This window comes from Aptenodytes patagonicus, unplaced genomic scaffold (assembly GCF_965638725.1).
Source record: "Aptenodytes patagonicus unplaced genomic scaffold, bAptPat1.pri.cur scaffold_77, whole genome shotgun sequence".
Classification (NCBI taxonomy): domain Eukaryota; kingdom Metazoa; phylum Chordata; class Aves; order Sphenisciformes; family Spheniscidae; genus Aptenodytes; species Aptenodytes patagonicus.
This window is the reverse complement of record NW_027472026.1, coordinates 389,766-405,178: the sequence shown is the minus strand read 5'-3', so window position 1 is coordinate 405,178 and position 15,413 is coordinate 389,766. Positions and strand designations below refer to the sequence as shown.

General features: G+C 43.8%; 1 protein-coding gene across 24 annotated transcripts in view; it reads right to left on the bottom strand.

The window, feature by feature from the left end:
• Window positions 1-15,413, bottom strand: part of SCRIB (scribble planar cell polarity protein) — a 127,289-nt gene that overhangs the window by 2,680 nt on the left and 109,196 nt on the right. For 17 of the 24 annotated variants that reach the window (XM_076363647.1, XM_076363648.1, XM_076363657.1 and 14 more), the window contains 7 exons: window positions 14,965-15,054; window positions 14,466-14,654; window positions 9,875-10,039; window positions 9,056-9,195; window positions 8,618-8,655; window positions 7,708-7,782; window positions 4,924-4,975 (listed from right to left, as the gene is read on the bottom strand). In XM_076363647.1, coding sequence (XP_076219762.1) covers window positions 4,924-4,975; window positions 7,708-7,782; window positions 8,618-8,655; window positions 9,056-9,195; window positions 9,875-10,039; window positions 14,466-14,654; window positions 14,965-15,054 — 749 coding nt within the window. Of the gene's footprint in view, window positions 1-4,742; window positions 4,778-4,923; window positions 4,976-7,707; window positions 7,783-8,617; window positions 8,656-9,055; window positions 9,196-9,874; window positions 10,040-13,711; window positions 13,783-14,465; window positions 14,655-14,964; window positions 15,055-15,413 lie in introns of those variants that run through there. The other 7 variants (XM_076363655.1, XM_076363667.1, XM_076363663.1 and 4 more) reach the window with 5 other exon arrangements.

Genomic DNA, 15,413 nt, shown 5'->3' with positions numbered 1-15,413 from the left:
GTGTAGCATGCACTAAAGAGCAGTGTGACCGCCAGTATGGTATGCTGTAGCTAATGAGAGAGGTGAGCATTTTGGCCTTGCTTAATATTGAAGTTACATGACTAAGTCCTTTCTGTAAATTTAGACTGTGACTTGGGTCCCTCACCAAAGGAACTCACCAGGAATGATACTCCGGTAGAGCAGACTCTCAGTTAACTTGCTCTCAAGCCTTTTAGGATGTGTTCTGCATCTAAAGTACACTGCTGTTACAGTAGCTCCTTACCCTCCTGAAAGGAGCTGGTAGAGCTTATCTGATGTGCTTTGACATACACCTAGAACATCTGCCCTTTGCGATAATTTGGCTTGAACAACTACTGTGAGATACTTGTGTAAAAAGTTCCACAAAACCACAGATTTTTCCCTTCAAGTGCAAACTGGCTCCTGGAAAGCCTCTCTAAAGCCTTTGAATGTAGCAGAGAACCTCAAATACAGAAATCTATGAAGATATATCAGATCAAAGGTGCACAGTCTGCTAAGCTGTACCCAGTGGCCTGCCCTCTGCTCCAGAGCCAGACTCCAAGATGCAGTATCTGCCTTGTTACAGTACCCGAGTATGAGTAGCTGTTATAATTCAGAATCCTTCCTGAACTATTAACCGTAGCATTAACCTGTTGTTTGAAAAGGCCTCAGAACCAAATGAATGTAGGCAACAAATCTGACATCTTGAAAGGATACTGGGATTGGTGAGCAGATGACTGACTTCCAAACAAGGCACACAGGTATAAAAGAAAGGCATGGGCACATGCAGATAAAAATCCAGATGAGGGGGTGGGAGAGGAAATCAATGTGGCTTAGAGGGAAGTCATTCCTTTTAGACCCTCTTAGAATAGAATTTGCCAAAGGAGCCATCAAACATGCAAGTTAAGTGATCTCAACACAGCATACTGAACTTTTAAAAAAACTTTTGATTGTTCCTCAGCTAAAGCTCTTAACAAAAACAAGCTGCCATGGGATAAGAAGGCACGTACTTTAGGGGGTAAGTAAGTAGTTAAAACACAGAAAAAGTGCAGGAAGATAATACCTGCTATCACAACATAGAGCAGCTATCTGTATTAGGGTCAATATTTGGTAACTAATGAGGAGTAGAAGTGATGAAGACTGTATTGAGAGAAACTGCTGATGATACCAAGCTGTGTATCAGGGTAGTCAAATGAAACTCAACTACAAAAAAGGTATTAGGATTTTACAGAGTTGACTGGGCAATGATGTGAAAGGTGAAATTTACTGCAAATGTGAATAGATTCAAGAAAGAAATAAACAGCTCTAAAATTAAAGGCCTCTGGCTTAGAAAGTGCTAAAACACAGATTGTTGTAGCCTGGAGTAGTAATCTGGAAGGAATCACTTTATGCTTTTCTTCTTTTATGCTCTTTTCTTGGCATTCACCAGTGGCTTGCATCAGACACAATATCGGACTAGCCAGAACCTTGTGCTGACTTAGTAAGTTTATTTTTATGCTATCGGATGATGTTTAAACTCAATAAAAGTAATATAATCCTGATCGCATATAAAATGCAAAATCCTTAAAATGAGATTATGATTCTCTAGTCATTAGGGGGAGCTTTCTGAAAACACTGGCACACTTCTCAGCCATACCATTTCATTTTTGAGGATTAGACATCAGAAAAAATGGGAGAACATACAGAACACCTTCTGCCACTGCATAAACCCATCATATACCTACATTTGCAATACTGCATGCAGCCCTGTTCTCCTCCTCTACCTTAAAAATGGCACAGATGAAATAAAAGAGGTCCAGAGGGGTGTGGGAATGATTCCCACAAAGAAGAGCTAGGATTCTTCAGCCTGGAAGAAAGATAACTGATATGATACTGGCCTACATGAGTGGTACGGAAAGAGTGAATAATGCATAGTTATTCACTGCATCCCAGAAGACCCAAGGAAATTATAAAGAAGCAGAATTAAAGTAAACAAAATGCCTAATTATGGAACTCAATGCCACAAAGCGTCATGAAAGATTAAAAAAAAAAACCTAGACGATTTTATAGAGGATCATTCCATTGATGATCTAGATACAATACCTGGCTCAAGACATCCCTACTTAATAGATGATTACAGAAAATTGAGAATATGCATCTACGCAAGCTCATTTTCTCTGTTTCTTTCCCTAAGAACTTACTTCCAGCCAAACAGGGTACTGGCATATTTTGAACCAGTACAAGCCTCCCTTACATGCTTCCTATCCTATGAGAGAAATCAGAAAATACTGGAGGAGAGCACAGGCATTGCAACTAGCATGAATCTAGATTCTCGTTTTGTGAAATTTTGGCATTTTGGTGGGAAAGAATCTGTAAAATGGAAGTCTGGAGAACAAAAGGGTGGATGCAAGTCTTTGGAGTAGGGATGTGGCTAAAAAGGCTGGATGGGGATAAATTAACAATACAAGAAGGTGGAGAGATCATCTTTCATTCCTATGCGTGTATGAGCTGCTGAGCTGAGTCCTAGACAAAACTAATAATACAGTAGTGATTAGTCCAGTGTAGGATAAAAAGATACCTTTCCTGTATAAGTTGCTGTAGACATTAGACATCCCAAGCAGACAAAGACCATGAGGGCAAAAGTAGTTTCTTACATACCATAAGTAGGTATCCAGTAATAAGTGCAATACAAAGTTATCAAGGGTGTATTTCTGAAACCTGATGGTTGTAGGATTGGAAAGCGAAAGACTCTGGCTCTAAGTGAACTGGGAAAGTTACATCATAAAGCAAACACATAGCATGGTTCCACCCTAAAAATGCTATTATGTAGTTCAATAACTTCATGGCCTCTTTAACACCTTGGAATAAATGTTTTTAAACACATTTAAAAGACGATGACCATGAAGTCAGACCTGAGAATGGAAAGAACTATTTCTTAGAGCCCATCTGCAATGGACAAGAAAATGGTGTGCTTTGAAAGATGTTCAGAAGAGAGATATGCTAATGCTTTCCTACAGTCAGCAGTAAGATATCCTTGGAGTTTCTGTTGTAATAAAGTTTAGGAATCGCTTATGAGTTTACCATATGATCAAAAAGCCATAATTCCATGATCAAGGATAATTCTGATTAAAATCCCAGTGTGTGTGGAGGTGTACAGAGAAAAGGTGTCACTAAATGTAGCAATTAGATCTCTCTAAAGCTGTATTAATACACACAGAAGTGAAAGGCCTGATAGGATATGTCAAATTGGTGCCTGAAATGCTGGGAGTTGCAAATGAAGCTGGGGGGGGAAGCAGAATGCACACACATAGTGTTGTTTTGAACTGGTTCAGCATATACTTCTTTGATCTTTGGTAACTGGTTTTCTTTTCTTTTCCTTTTATGGTAAAGAAAAATGCAAGTAAAAATCACTCCAATTCTCACGTATTTTCCCAGAGAAATATTTTATTCCAAGTATTTTCTCCACATGTTCTGAGAAGGATATCTGAAAAGAGACAAAAGCAGGGCTAGCAGGAGGCTGGAACTGATGCAGAAAAGGAGGATTTTTTAAAATTCCTCATTCAGATGTTATAACTTGCCAAAATCTATGTAAAAATAAAAATCTATATGTTGGCTGGAATGCTACATGGCCTGGAAGAATGAGATTGGGGGGGGGGATGTAAAAAAACCTTGACAGCTTTGTCCCATACCAGAAGAGCTTAGTTGCATCTTCATCTGCTAGCCTTCCAAACTGATTTTGGAAAACCTGCATTTTTTTGGTGCCTCACACACATCACAGCCTCATACAGTAGTGACTTAAGGATTACTTAAGGATTAAGGACTGGGTTAAAAAACTCTTGATAGAGCACCACACTCTCTTCTTTATGGCTTTTATTCTATTTGAGGGTCCAACAGACCAATGACAGGCAATAGTGAGGTCTGAAGCCCCTAAGCAATTGTTGATTATTTCCCGACCCTTCAGTGACCTCCTAGTTATGTACACTGACTGAATGGACTACCTCAAGAGAGTAACCCAGGGTTGAGAGGTTTACTCCAAGGGATGAAGAACAGATGTTGTTCTCAGGAAAGTAAGTTTTTCTTCAGTATCTCTGCAGCAGAACCTCCTTCTGGAAATGGCCCATACATGGATCAGCTGTTTGGAGTGCAGCCTTTATTCAGAGAGATTTGCCAAGATAAAATTGAGAGAGAAACTGTTCCTCATGTAAAATAAAGGGGGGGAAAATAGCTGCAAAACAGGTAGAAGAAAACCAGCATCAACTGCTGAAGGAAACAGAAGTACTACTACGGAGCAGGCAGGCCCTGCTGAGCTCTACAGTACTACTGCAGCCACCTAGAATGAAGCGGGAGATAGTCTGAGCCTATCTATTATAGTTGGGGACAGAAAGACATACCATAGCTAGGACAGCCTGAAGAGATACAGCAGTCAAAGCTTTAATTACTGTTTATCTAGGTGACCGTGCACACAGATCCACAAGTGTAGACTTGGAGAGTCACCTGGGTACTCAAGCACCCAAACCAGGATGAATTTATCTGCAGCTGCCCCCTGCAGGCAGCAAGACTCTTTGCTCTAGCAAAAGGGGCACAAGGCAGACCCTGAACAATGGACGTTATCCACTTACAGCAGGTGACAAAGGCCAAAACTTCCCACCCACATTCTACTACCACTCTTTACTCCAGAACACAAAACCAGAAGAAAACTAGGCATGCTTGTTACACACCATTCTCAGCAAATTAGCCATCACTAAAGCACAATGCAAATATCCTACCCAAAACTGAACGTGGCGAGTTTGGAGGTTTCATTCTAGAATAGACAAAATAGGACATTGCTTCAAGCAGCATGAAGTTGAAGTCCTCAGGGTTGATTCCACAAGCAGGCAAAGGGGAACCCTCTAGAACCGTGGTGGGAAGCAAGTAGTACAAAGACGACTCCTTTGGCCAAGAGCTTACCTGAGTTATTTCTGTCATCTGTGAATCTGAGGTCATCAGCTGCATCAGGTGACTGGAAGAGAACAAAAGACATGAGCATCCACCTCTGTAACACTAGTGCCAGGTAATTCCCCACCTCCAGCCTTCCAACACACTACAGGGAACCTTTTGTCCTCAAAGGCGCTGGTAATACAGCAGCTGGGGCATGACCCTCAGTGAATGCACATGATTACAACATTGATCCTTTGTGCTAAAGTCAAGTAGCCCATTGCCTGAATTGTAGGATGAGGTGTGTGTCTGCCCATCAGAGCTCTCCTCCTTCTACTTTGTGCGTGTAGGGAGGAGAGGATAGGAAGCAACGTGAAAGGCAGAAAGCGAAGAGACTACTGAAAATGAGTAGAAACATGGGAGGAGTGCAAAGACATGAGCTACATTTCCTTGAGAGTCCTGGATCCTAATTCTGCATCTGCACTCTTCCCAGGCCTACCTTCTTATGCAAAATCAACTTTCTTCTTTATATTCAGGTGTGTATAGAGAACTGATGTGGGATAGGAAGCAGTTACATCCCAACAGACGGCAGAGACAGCTTTGGAGAAATGGCTAAGTGATAATCATGGAACTCCACCAGTTCCTGCTAATTTTAAAGCCTTCACAAAGTTAAGACCATTCCAACAACCACAGCTGTCTGTAGCTCATCAGACCAGAGTGACAACACCACAAGAAAACAACTTTGCTCATGGTCATGAAGTTAATGTGGCTTGAAAATCAGCACTACGCTGGGGACAGGCATAAATGTCCCAAGCCCTACTTATTTTACTGAAATAGAGAATTTAATCTAGCTGTATATAGTGCTTCAAGGATAGAAAGGTCAAAGTATTCTGTTGAGGTATTCTGTTTACTTCAAAAGTGGCTGCACTTGTTTCTTCTACTATTCTTTCTAAGTTTGTACACAATACTTATACTGAGCTCAACACTTCTCTGAGCTATACAAATGTAGGGATAGGGTTTCAGAAGAGCTCAGTATTCAGCAAGTTTAATAATGCCAAACTTGTCTGAAAGTTCGGGCCACTATTGATCAAAATCTATCTTTTAGGGGTCTTCTTGCTCAGCTCGAGCACAAGTGAGGAGTAGCTTAATTTTTCTTTAGTTGTAGGATAAAGGATGGTGGCTCTATACACATATGGAAAGCATTAGGGAACTTTCACAGCTGTAAGAGTGCAAGAAGCCCTTATTTCCATATAAACTTGCCTATTTTGTGCAAACAGCAAAATTGGAGGAGGCAGGAAAGAGGGGGAGATGATCTCAGCCCATTTAGTGCTTTAGAAATAAAGCAAATGTATGGTAGAAGTCATGCTCTTCATGAACAGCAGAGAGCAGAGCACAGGGGGCTGTGATGACTGGCATGCATTGCTGAGGAACACAGCCCCATCAAATAGCACTGCACTGATCCAAAGTAAGTGACATAGTTGTGCGACTATGGCCAGGAAAAAATACAGTCTCTTAATTACTGCACTGCTGAGAGAGGTCCAGAGGAACTGCCTGATGATTTGGAGGTGTAGCCTCCTTTGGAGGCACCTTCTCAGCTGCATGAAGACCCAGGGCTGCACTGTGGCCTCAGCAGAAGCTTGGGGAAACTCGGGTAATCCAGAGCTGCCACTGGGGCTTGAGTGGCCAGCCCTCTGACTCACTTGGTACAGAACCTGGACAGGTGCACACCCCAAAAGGGGAGGGATTCTTAGAGAAAAAGATGAGTGACTACCAAGGGCTAAGCAATACCACCAGTGAAAGGAGTCAGCCAAGAATACGCATCAAATAATGAATAATTGCCTGAGAATCCTCAAACTGCAACTCTGCTAAAGTCAGCCTGGCTTTGGGGATGACACCTTGGACCTGGGATCTTTGTGTCATGACAGCAAGTTAAAGTCCAACATGTCAGTACTTGCTAGCTCTCCACACACAATACAAACGTAACTGCAGGTATCTGCTTTATTGTCTTTACATAAAACTAAAAAAAACCCCAAACCTAAAAAAAAAAAAATAATTACAGACATACAGTATCTAATCAAATCAGCTGTCACAAACACAATCAGTTAATGACTAACCCAGACAATAAGAGACAGGCAGTTCACAATCCTGGGGCAAGTGGCTCTAGGCGGCCCTGCTTGAGCAGGAGGGTTGGACAAGATGACCTGCAGAGGTCCCTTCCAACCTCAACTGTTCTGTGATTCTATGACAAAGCAGCTTAAATGAAATTAGGTTCATTTAGGAAGGAGAATAACCTCGCCATGGCGCTCACCCTTGAAACTTGGTGTTCTCTTACCACATGATTACTTCACAGTTCATCTACACCAGAGTTACAACATATGAGAGTTGTCACCACAGCTGCTTCTTGGGCAGGATGCTGGATACCTTCCAGTTTGAAGTTAACATTTGCTCCAATTTGCAATTTGTTGGCAATCATTTCTATAGTTTTTTCTTCCCTTTTAGTTCTCATCTTTAACTTAAAAATATTTCAGGATCAATTAAGGTGAAGATGTAGCTGCTTTATATTTGCAAAGCTTTTGTCATTAATTTTAAAACCATCTGGACCAACTTTTTCACAATTCCACTTGACTGAAGTCTCCAATAAACCCTCAGTTATACAGCATGGCTGGTTGTCATTGCATCCCACACAGACAGGGCCTTTGAAGAGGACTTCCTCAAATCATTCAACCTCTGCTCTGAAGGTCATCACTTCATGTGCAGGCACTTCCACCAAATCAAGCCCTAACCAATCTAACAGACGGTTCAGCATGCAGTTTATACCTGGATTTCGTAAACAGGTTTGGAGGAAGGAATAGCAGCAAATTCCCGGTAGTCAAACTTCTTTTCAGACATGGACTAGAAGGGACAGCAAAAGAGAAGAAACAGAGAAGAGAGAGTAAGGGGAGAAAAATGGATAGAAAACCAGCAGCAAGCTGAGCAATCTATGCAGAGATAAAAGCAGAAGCAGAGCATCATTCTCAGTTAGAAGAGTCCCTGGATACAGCCTCTGAAAATGAGGCATCTCTGGGACATTGTCTTATTAGCTGTTCTGGTGTCAGAACAGGGGTTCCAAGTTGCAGAGAAAACATTATGTGCTCCAGTAAAATGCACATGCACACCAAGTTAGGTAGGAAACCTATTTTCATGGGAAAATTCATGGCAAGATTCCTGATAGCTGTAGCACAGTCAGGTTTTCAATCCAGAGTTGGCAAAACCAGGTCCCCTCTCAGTGCAGCTGCTCCCACTCTTCTGTTTGTCTGTCTTACTAATTTTGACAATTCTCTGCAACAATGTCCGGTTGCATTTATGCAGTGCTCAGAAAAAGGAAAATGCTGATTTCGGCTGAAGTTCTCAGTTTTATGCTGTTGAGGAAACAAGGGGACAGAGTCTCTGAAGTGAAAGGCTTTCTGAACACAGAGATGAAGAACCAAGAAAAGGATGAAATAATAAAACAGGGAAACAGAAAACAGATGTTACATCGTAGCTGTAAAAAAGGGGGGGATGCCTCTAGCAATGGGTATGGCAGAGCTCCATCCACTGTGCCCTCTTCACAATTCATGCAGCCAGACCTGGTTTAAGTATTTAAGTAGGGATCCCATGGCCCAGATGCACAGTTCACACCCAAGCTGGGTAACCAAGAAATCCCAGGATTATAGGCAAGATAACAAAAGCAAGCAGAAGTATGTCATACCAGCCTTCCCGGTGAAGTGATGTTTCTGGGACTGCAATCTGCAAAAGATGACAGAAAAGCACTATTTAGTGAATGGCTGTATTATGTGCAACACTTCCCTGAATCTGCCCCTTCCATTTAGCAGCTTTTAAGTGTGATAAAAGACTATGCTCAGGAAAGACACTGCCTTCTCAGAACAAATGCCTCTTTCCTGTTTTTTTAAAAAGTCATGATGCTTGTTTTATTTCTGCTCTGGTTCCTTGGAACCATACCTCAGATGTTCTCTCACGTTTTCTATAGATCAGGCCCATCCCCTATGCTGAGAGATGTCATATGCCCCAAAGGACCTTCCAATCTAGGCTGAAGGAGGAAATTGCTTTCAACAGGTCTGCTTTCAAGCAAGTTAAGCTAAAGCAGCATTAACTTTTTTTCTCAGAGATAGAGATAGCTATACAGTACCTTCCAGTGGTGTTGGTGATGGGGTAGGAACAGGTGAAGGTGACTCTGCCAGCTGCTCCAGTGTGCTGCGTTTTTTCCCCTCCTTGGACTTGGCAATAACCATTTGGGCTTTAAGAGCATCCTGTTCAAGGGATTTCATCCTGCCTCAGAAATGAGGGAGGGAGAAAAAGACATCAGACATTGCCTTCTTGATAAGAGATAATGCCTCCTTCTGCACCTAGCACCACGGTCAACAGGCTGAGTGCAGAAAGGTGGCATTAAGGACCCTTGGTTCCCTGAGGCAGACAGACTTTCAAAGCAGGAGAGGAGAACAGCTTGGTTTGCTGTCATCCTGAAACACACATGCCATCATATGTGTTGAACAGACAGAGCCTAGAGCTAAGCATCAACGCACTGAGAAGCTGCAGGCCTTCCCAGAGGTGCCATATACGATGGGAGAGCAACCCAAGCTGGGAAAGGAACTGCAGGGGCTCGAATGAGTAGGATTAATTCTCAGGGCTTTACTCTCCTCTGTGTTCTCAGTGTGTTGCATCTTAACCCTCTTCAGCCATCAGGAGATTATGAAATAACTAAGAAAAAGTGGGCTCAGCCCTCAGAAATGTCTGCTCTCTTCTCCCAATCAAACAGACCCAGCATCCCCCTTCATTCTCATTGAGACAACTGCCGGTAGTCTGTGGGACCTCAGGGAAATGAACACCAGCAACCACTAAAATTTTCTCCCTACCCCTAGCAGGCCACAGCTGGGAGCACTGCGTTAGGATGTAGGGATACAGACAGGACTGTTGAGCATGCAGCTGGCAGGGAGGGGGCTGTGCACACCTGGATTGGCTTCCTGACCCAGGGATTCTTGAGGCGTGACTCTGCATTGGACTAGACATCTGAGCTGGCCTGGCCCCGGGAGCAGGTGCCCACTGTCGGGACTGGTACAGCTTCCTGGCCAGATCCTGCTCGTACTGTTTAATACTGTCTTCAAGAGCTGAGGATCTGAGGAGGAGGAGGAAGAGGAGGAAGAGGAGGAGGAGGAGGAGGAGGAGGAGGAGGAGGAGGAGGAGGAGGAGGAGGAGGAGGAGGAGGAGGAGGAGGAGGAGGAGGAGGAGGAGGAGGAGGAGGAGGAGGAGGAGGAGGAGGAGGAGGAGGAGGAGGAGGAGGAGGAGGAAGAGGAGGAAGAGGAGGAAGAGGAGGAAGAGGAGGAAGAGGAGGAAGAGGAGGAAGAGGAGATGATGGTGATGAACATTGCAGCAGACAAGCGCAGGGAAAGAAACAGATACAGGAACATACCCTGGCAAGGAGAAATATGGGTCTGATATAGGGGTAGCCTTGATTAAAACAGGCTCCTATATCTGATCCTGTCCAATACCAACTGCTGCAGAAGAAGCAGGAACCTCCAGAGGGCAATCTGGGATGATGGGCCCAGAAGCATTAGCCTTCAGAGCCTCAGCATCTAGAGACTGCCCTCCTCACGGGCTAGGAGAGGACTAGAAACACCCAGCAGACCAATGGAAAAGGCCCAGGAGGTAGTTACAAAGAAGTGGGTATGTGTGTAGCAGACTGAGGGAATACAGGGCATGAGTGAGTGTGCGGGCACACAGTTGATAGTCTCTTAGTGTAGATTTGCATACATATATCTGACCACCTGTTAGCATGCACCTTTGTTTGACCACGAGAAAAGGGGAAGCAGAATGGACAAGCACATTACAAAAGGTCTATTTGCCACAGGCCTTGGAACACATGCAATTGAAGAGGTGAGTGCATCCATAAAATAGCATGTGCATGGTAGGAAAACTGCCAAGATGCATATAGCCCTTGCTGGAAACCTGCCTCCCTCGATATGTGCCTGTACCTTCTTAATCACACTCTTCCTATGGCATGAACGCCAGCGGTTGTGTGTGCCCAGAACACTTATGTAGCATGGGTCCCAGTGTGTTTGTCCCAAGAGAGCACAGGGGTGTGTGCTGGGTGGGGGGGGGGGGGAAGGGGGGGCGCATCACATGTCCTGGAAGAGCACTGATGACACAGGGAGAAAAAGGAAAGCCCAAGAAGGTGCAAACTGATGGGGTCACAAGTGACAGCACACAGACCAGAGAACTGGAAAGAAGCAGAAGATAGAAGATTAGAAAGAAAGTAATAAAATCAGTGGCATGCACTTAAAGAAAAAACAGGTTAGTGAGGCTGCAGCACCATGTGCAGGGCAATACAGTCCTCCCTCCCACACAGCACATGTAGTGCTGCCTGGGGGCCTCTGGAAATAAGACCTGAGCCCTGGCTGTTATCATGTCACTGTGCCTGCTCTAGCAGTTATAGAAGAGGGATCCTAAGAAGACCAGATCATCCTGGGAGATCAGTGGTAGCAGGGAACAGTCTATCCTTGCCTTATAAAAAGGAGCATATTATGGTGACTGACTGATTCCTGCCAATGCCAAAATAAGCAAGGCCTTAACCCTACCCAAGGAATCAGCCAGGCACTTCTCTAAGAACTGAATAAAAAGCTACACCTTGGTATCAGAAGCAAAGTGGAGCTGAGGACCTGGTCTGCAGAACTTAAAAACAGTAACACTGGATCTGATAACTGAAAAGCAAGACAGCTGCAAGTAGCTTCTCCTTGTCATGTATTCTTACCTCTAAAAGGCTCTCCCTTCACTAGTTCATTTTCCATGAACAAAACACGCTTAGAAGAGAAGAGACTGAAGGTTTGGAATGCAGGGATCTCTCTCCTGCTCATAGTGGACAAAACCACTATACTCAACACTCACTAACCCTTCTACAGTGTATTGTAGAACTTTTACTGTGCCCTAAGCAATGTCAACAAAATCCTAGCTAACCCAGAAGCATAGTCAGATGTACAGTAATGTTACAGGAGCAAATCATGTGATCACCTAAAAAAACCCTGCCGCCCTCCCCACCCAGCATTTTTCAGATTTATCTGCTGACAACAGCAACAAGTTCATGGAAGACCAGAGAGTCCTGAGGCAAGTGGTGCACATTCTGTGACATGAGCAATGTCCTTGTAATGGCTTTGCTTTCAAAGGTTTGAGCAGGCAATGTCATGTTTCTCCTTTCTACACCCATCTTAAACAAAGCTTTTATTACAGCATTCCTTGGATATGTTAATGCTTAGGCTTAGGAGGAATTAGAGCTGACATTACCTCATAAAGCCTGCCCCATCGTATGAGGAAATATGCATGGGAAGTGGAAGCATGAGGGGGAGAAAATCCTGTGTATCTAATTGGGAAGGAATGACAGATCAGTCTCTACCGGCTCTCCAAGCACAGTGATGTTGATTTTCAGGAGGAGAAGCCTGACAGACAACTTCTGTTTTGTTGGATCAAATACAACAGTGGAGCTCTTTTTTTTTTAGGTGCAAAGACTGAGCAGCAACTCTGTGCAACATGCCTACTCCTGATGACACTGTGGTGCTTATTACACAGCATCATACTGATAGTCAATTTTTAATGTATTCAACGCTCATAGCCTTCCTGTGAGACAGAGAAGTGCTATTAGAGTCCTCTCTCTGTGCATCTGCAGTACAGAGGGACTCGGTGATCCGTCCAACATCATAAGGAAGTATATGCCAGAGCAAGAATTGGGATCTGGTCATCTCAGTCCCAGCCAGCCTCTTCTGAGCTGTAGGTTTGTAAGCGCACACTTGGCTCCACAACACCTATGCAGCTTCTAGCCCTATAACACAAGGGCAATGGGTCTGTGTTGGTAGGCACTGTTTACAAATTCTCTTCCACTTGTATTTTTGTAAAAGGGTTGTTCCTGGCTTAATGTGAAAATACAGAACTTCCATTTGCAAGTGATGCCACCTGAAAAGTTGTGACACAGAAACCGTGGGAACAGCATCAACTAGAACAGGCGTGAGATGCCAAATACAGCAGAACATTCAGCAAATCAGAGCAGCAGACAGAATCCCACAGTATTTGGAGCACGAAACAATATCACAGGGCGGAAACAATCCTGCCAGAGCACACTGTTGACATCCTGACTCATCACTGTGCCTGTATGCAGGCATCCCCATTAGTGGGGAGCCGGGGAAGGAGAGATTACTAAGTATACACTCACAGAGTAATTCCAGTTGGAAGGGACCTCTGGAGGTCATGTGATCCAAAAGCTGCTCAAAGCAGGGACAGCTTCAAAGGTCTAACAAACATGCTTACAAGATGACAGAAATCAATCTCTTCCAAATCAAGGCTCCATATAACAAACAGGCTTTCCAGTAACCTGTTCAGCTTTCTAACATTATGGGGCAGCGCAGTGAAACTAAGGCAGTACTTCAGAAAAAAATTTCCAGCTGAGACAGACCGGGCAAAGGACTCATCCAAAGCAAAGAGTTGGAGGATATCAAGAAAATTTTTCTTGAAGGGCAAAAGCCCTGGTACTAGGAATATTAGTCCAGCTCTAAATAAATCACAAGCAGATCTGTTACATGATCAAGTAACAATGGGAAGCTTTGTACCCTCAAAGCCCTAGATAATTAGCCAGCTCTCACTGAGGATTCCACTATATATTTCTTCATCCTCAGAGCCTCCCCAGAAGACGACAGCACCATTATCATCCATGTCTAAGCACAAACACTGGAATTGCCAAGTAATATCACAACTCACAGTAAACCCTCCAGCGTCTTATCTGGCAGGCTGGCAAGGATGAGTCACTAGCAGCCCTGTTCCTCTAAAAGCTCTCATTCAAACCCCAAAAGAGACTATTTCGGATTGTTCTTTGAATGCCTCCTACAGAACATTATAGGAAGAAAACTATAATTAGTTATAGAAGCAGCTTGACTAATTTTTGAAAGGAATTATATGACACAGTAAATGCCTGGACTAGCTTCAAGTCTTAAGTTCTGAGCTAGAAAGTTCTCTTTCTTCCAAAACAATTTTTAATCACTCTTTCATAGCTGATGACATAGCTTGTGTGGATAAGAATGCCCTCGTCTTGCTAATTTCTTGGCTTCAGCAAGTTTTTCAGTCTAGCAACACTGGGTATATGAAATGCTCTTTCCATTTTTCATTTTGAATATGTCACCTTGCAGCTTCAACAAATACCACCTTTTTCATGTTTTACAAAGGAGGTGGGAAGCTCTGTGCTGAGAGGGAAGGAATACATTCACCATCACATAAAGGTGTTTAAGTTATGTTTTTTTACAAAACTCCACTGTCTTCATGATTGTGCAAGCACTGTTGAAATATAAGAGACATCTCACCCATGAGGCTGTCAGAAGCAGATGAGCTCAGCCAAGCGGTGGGTGCTTTGCACTGTTTGAACAGATACTATATAACTTCCCCTAACATCTTACTTAGGAAGGCTTGTTTATTCCCTGTTTTTAATACCATGCAATCCAAAAGACATGGAGCAGGTCCCCTTTTCCTGAACTAGCCTAGTGAAGAGAACAGTGAAGGTTCTTCTGTCTCACCGTGCTGCCCTCCACATTGCTCGTTTCTCTGCCTCCAGGGCACGACGTTCTGCTGGAGAAAGCTCCTTCTCTTGACCACTCAGAAGCTCAGGACTCTGCATTCGCAATCGCTCCTGGTGCCGCCGTTCAGCTTTGGCTGTCCGCACAGGTGCCACTGGATCCCCTGCTCCAAAATATAATGGACTCAACCTGGGCAGAGAGAGCAATAGTGAGAGGTAGGCTGTCCTGGTCCACCACAACTCTTATCTGCCTGTTTTCAAGATAAAAGGTGATGACTGACACCCCCAATCAACTGTTTACTACCACATCCAAGGACATCACCTTGGGAGATGGAAGGACACATAACAGAGGTGAGTTTCTTTTAAGAAGTTGGTTCCGATCACAGTTTCCCTTTCTCCACAAAATCCTTCCTTTTACACCGTATGTCTGCTAAAAAGGAGGCACCATCTGCACCATCATCTGGCAGCTCCTAGGCAAAGGACATTGCTGATCCACCTACCCAGACATAGAGTTGGTTCTCTGCTCAGGCTTGATTCCCTCTTCCAGTGAATTCCTCTGTGAGCTGCTGTTCTCATTGACCTCAGAGGGCCTAGAGCAAAACAAGCATGTCAGCTGACAGTACCACAGGCTGGCATACCTGAGAAAGGTTTGGAACAGATCCAAGGCCCAGAAAGCAGTAACTAGTTCAGTCTGAAGACACAACCCTTAATGATTTTGCTCAACAGCTCCTTCTTCATGGCTGCAAGCATTTCCTTGTCGATTTCATAAATGTTCACGCTCTCTAACATCAGAACTCATTTTCTTCATTTAGAAGTCAACCATCCACTAACACACACACACACTCTTCAAATGCAACGCACCGTGTTTGCTGACAAGTTCTTGCATAGTTCTAGCCTGGCTCTTTCCAGCTGCCATTACGTGATGGGCAGCCTGGCTGCTTCCAGCTTT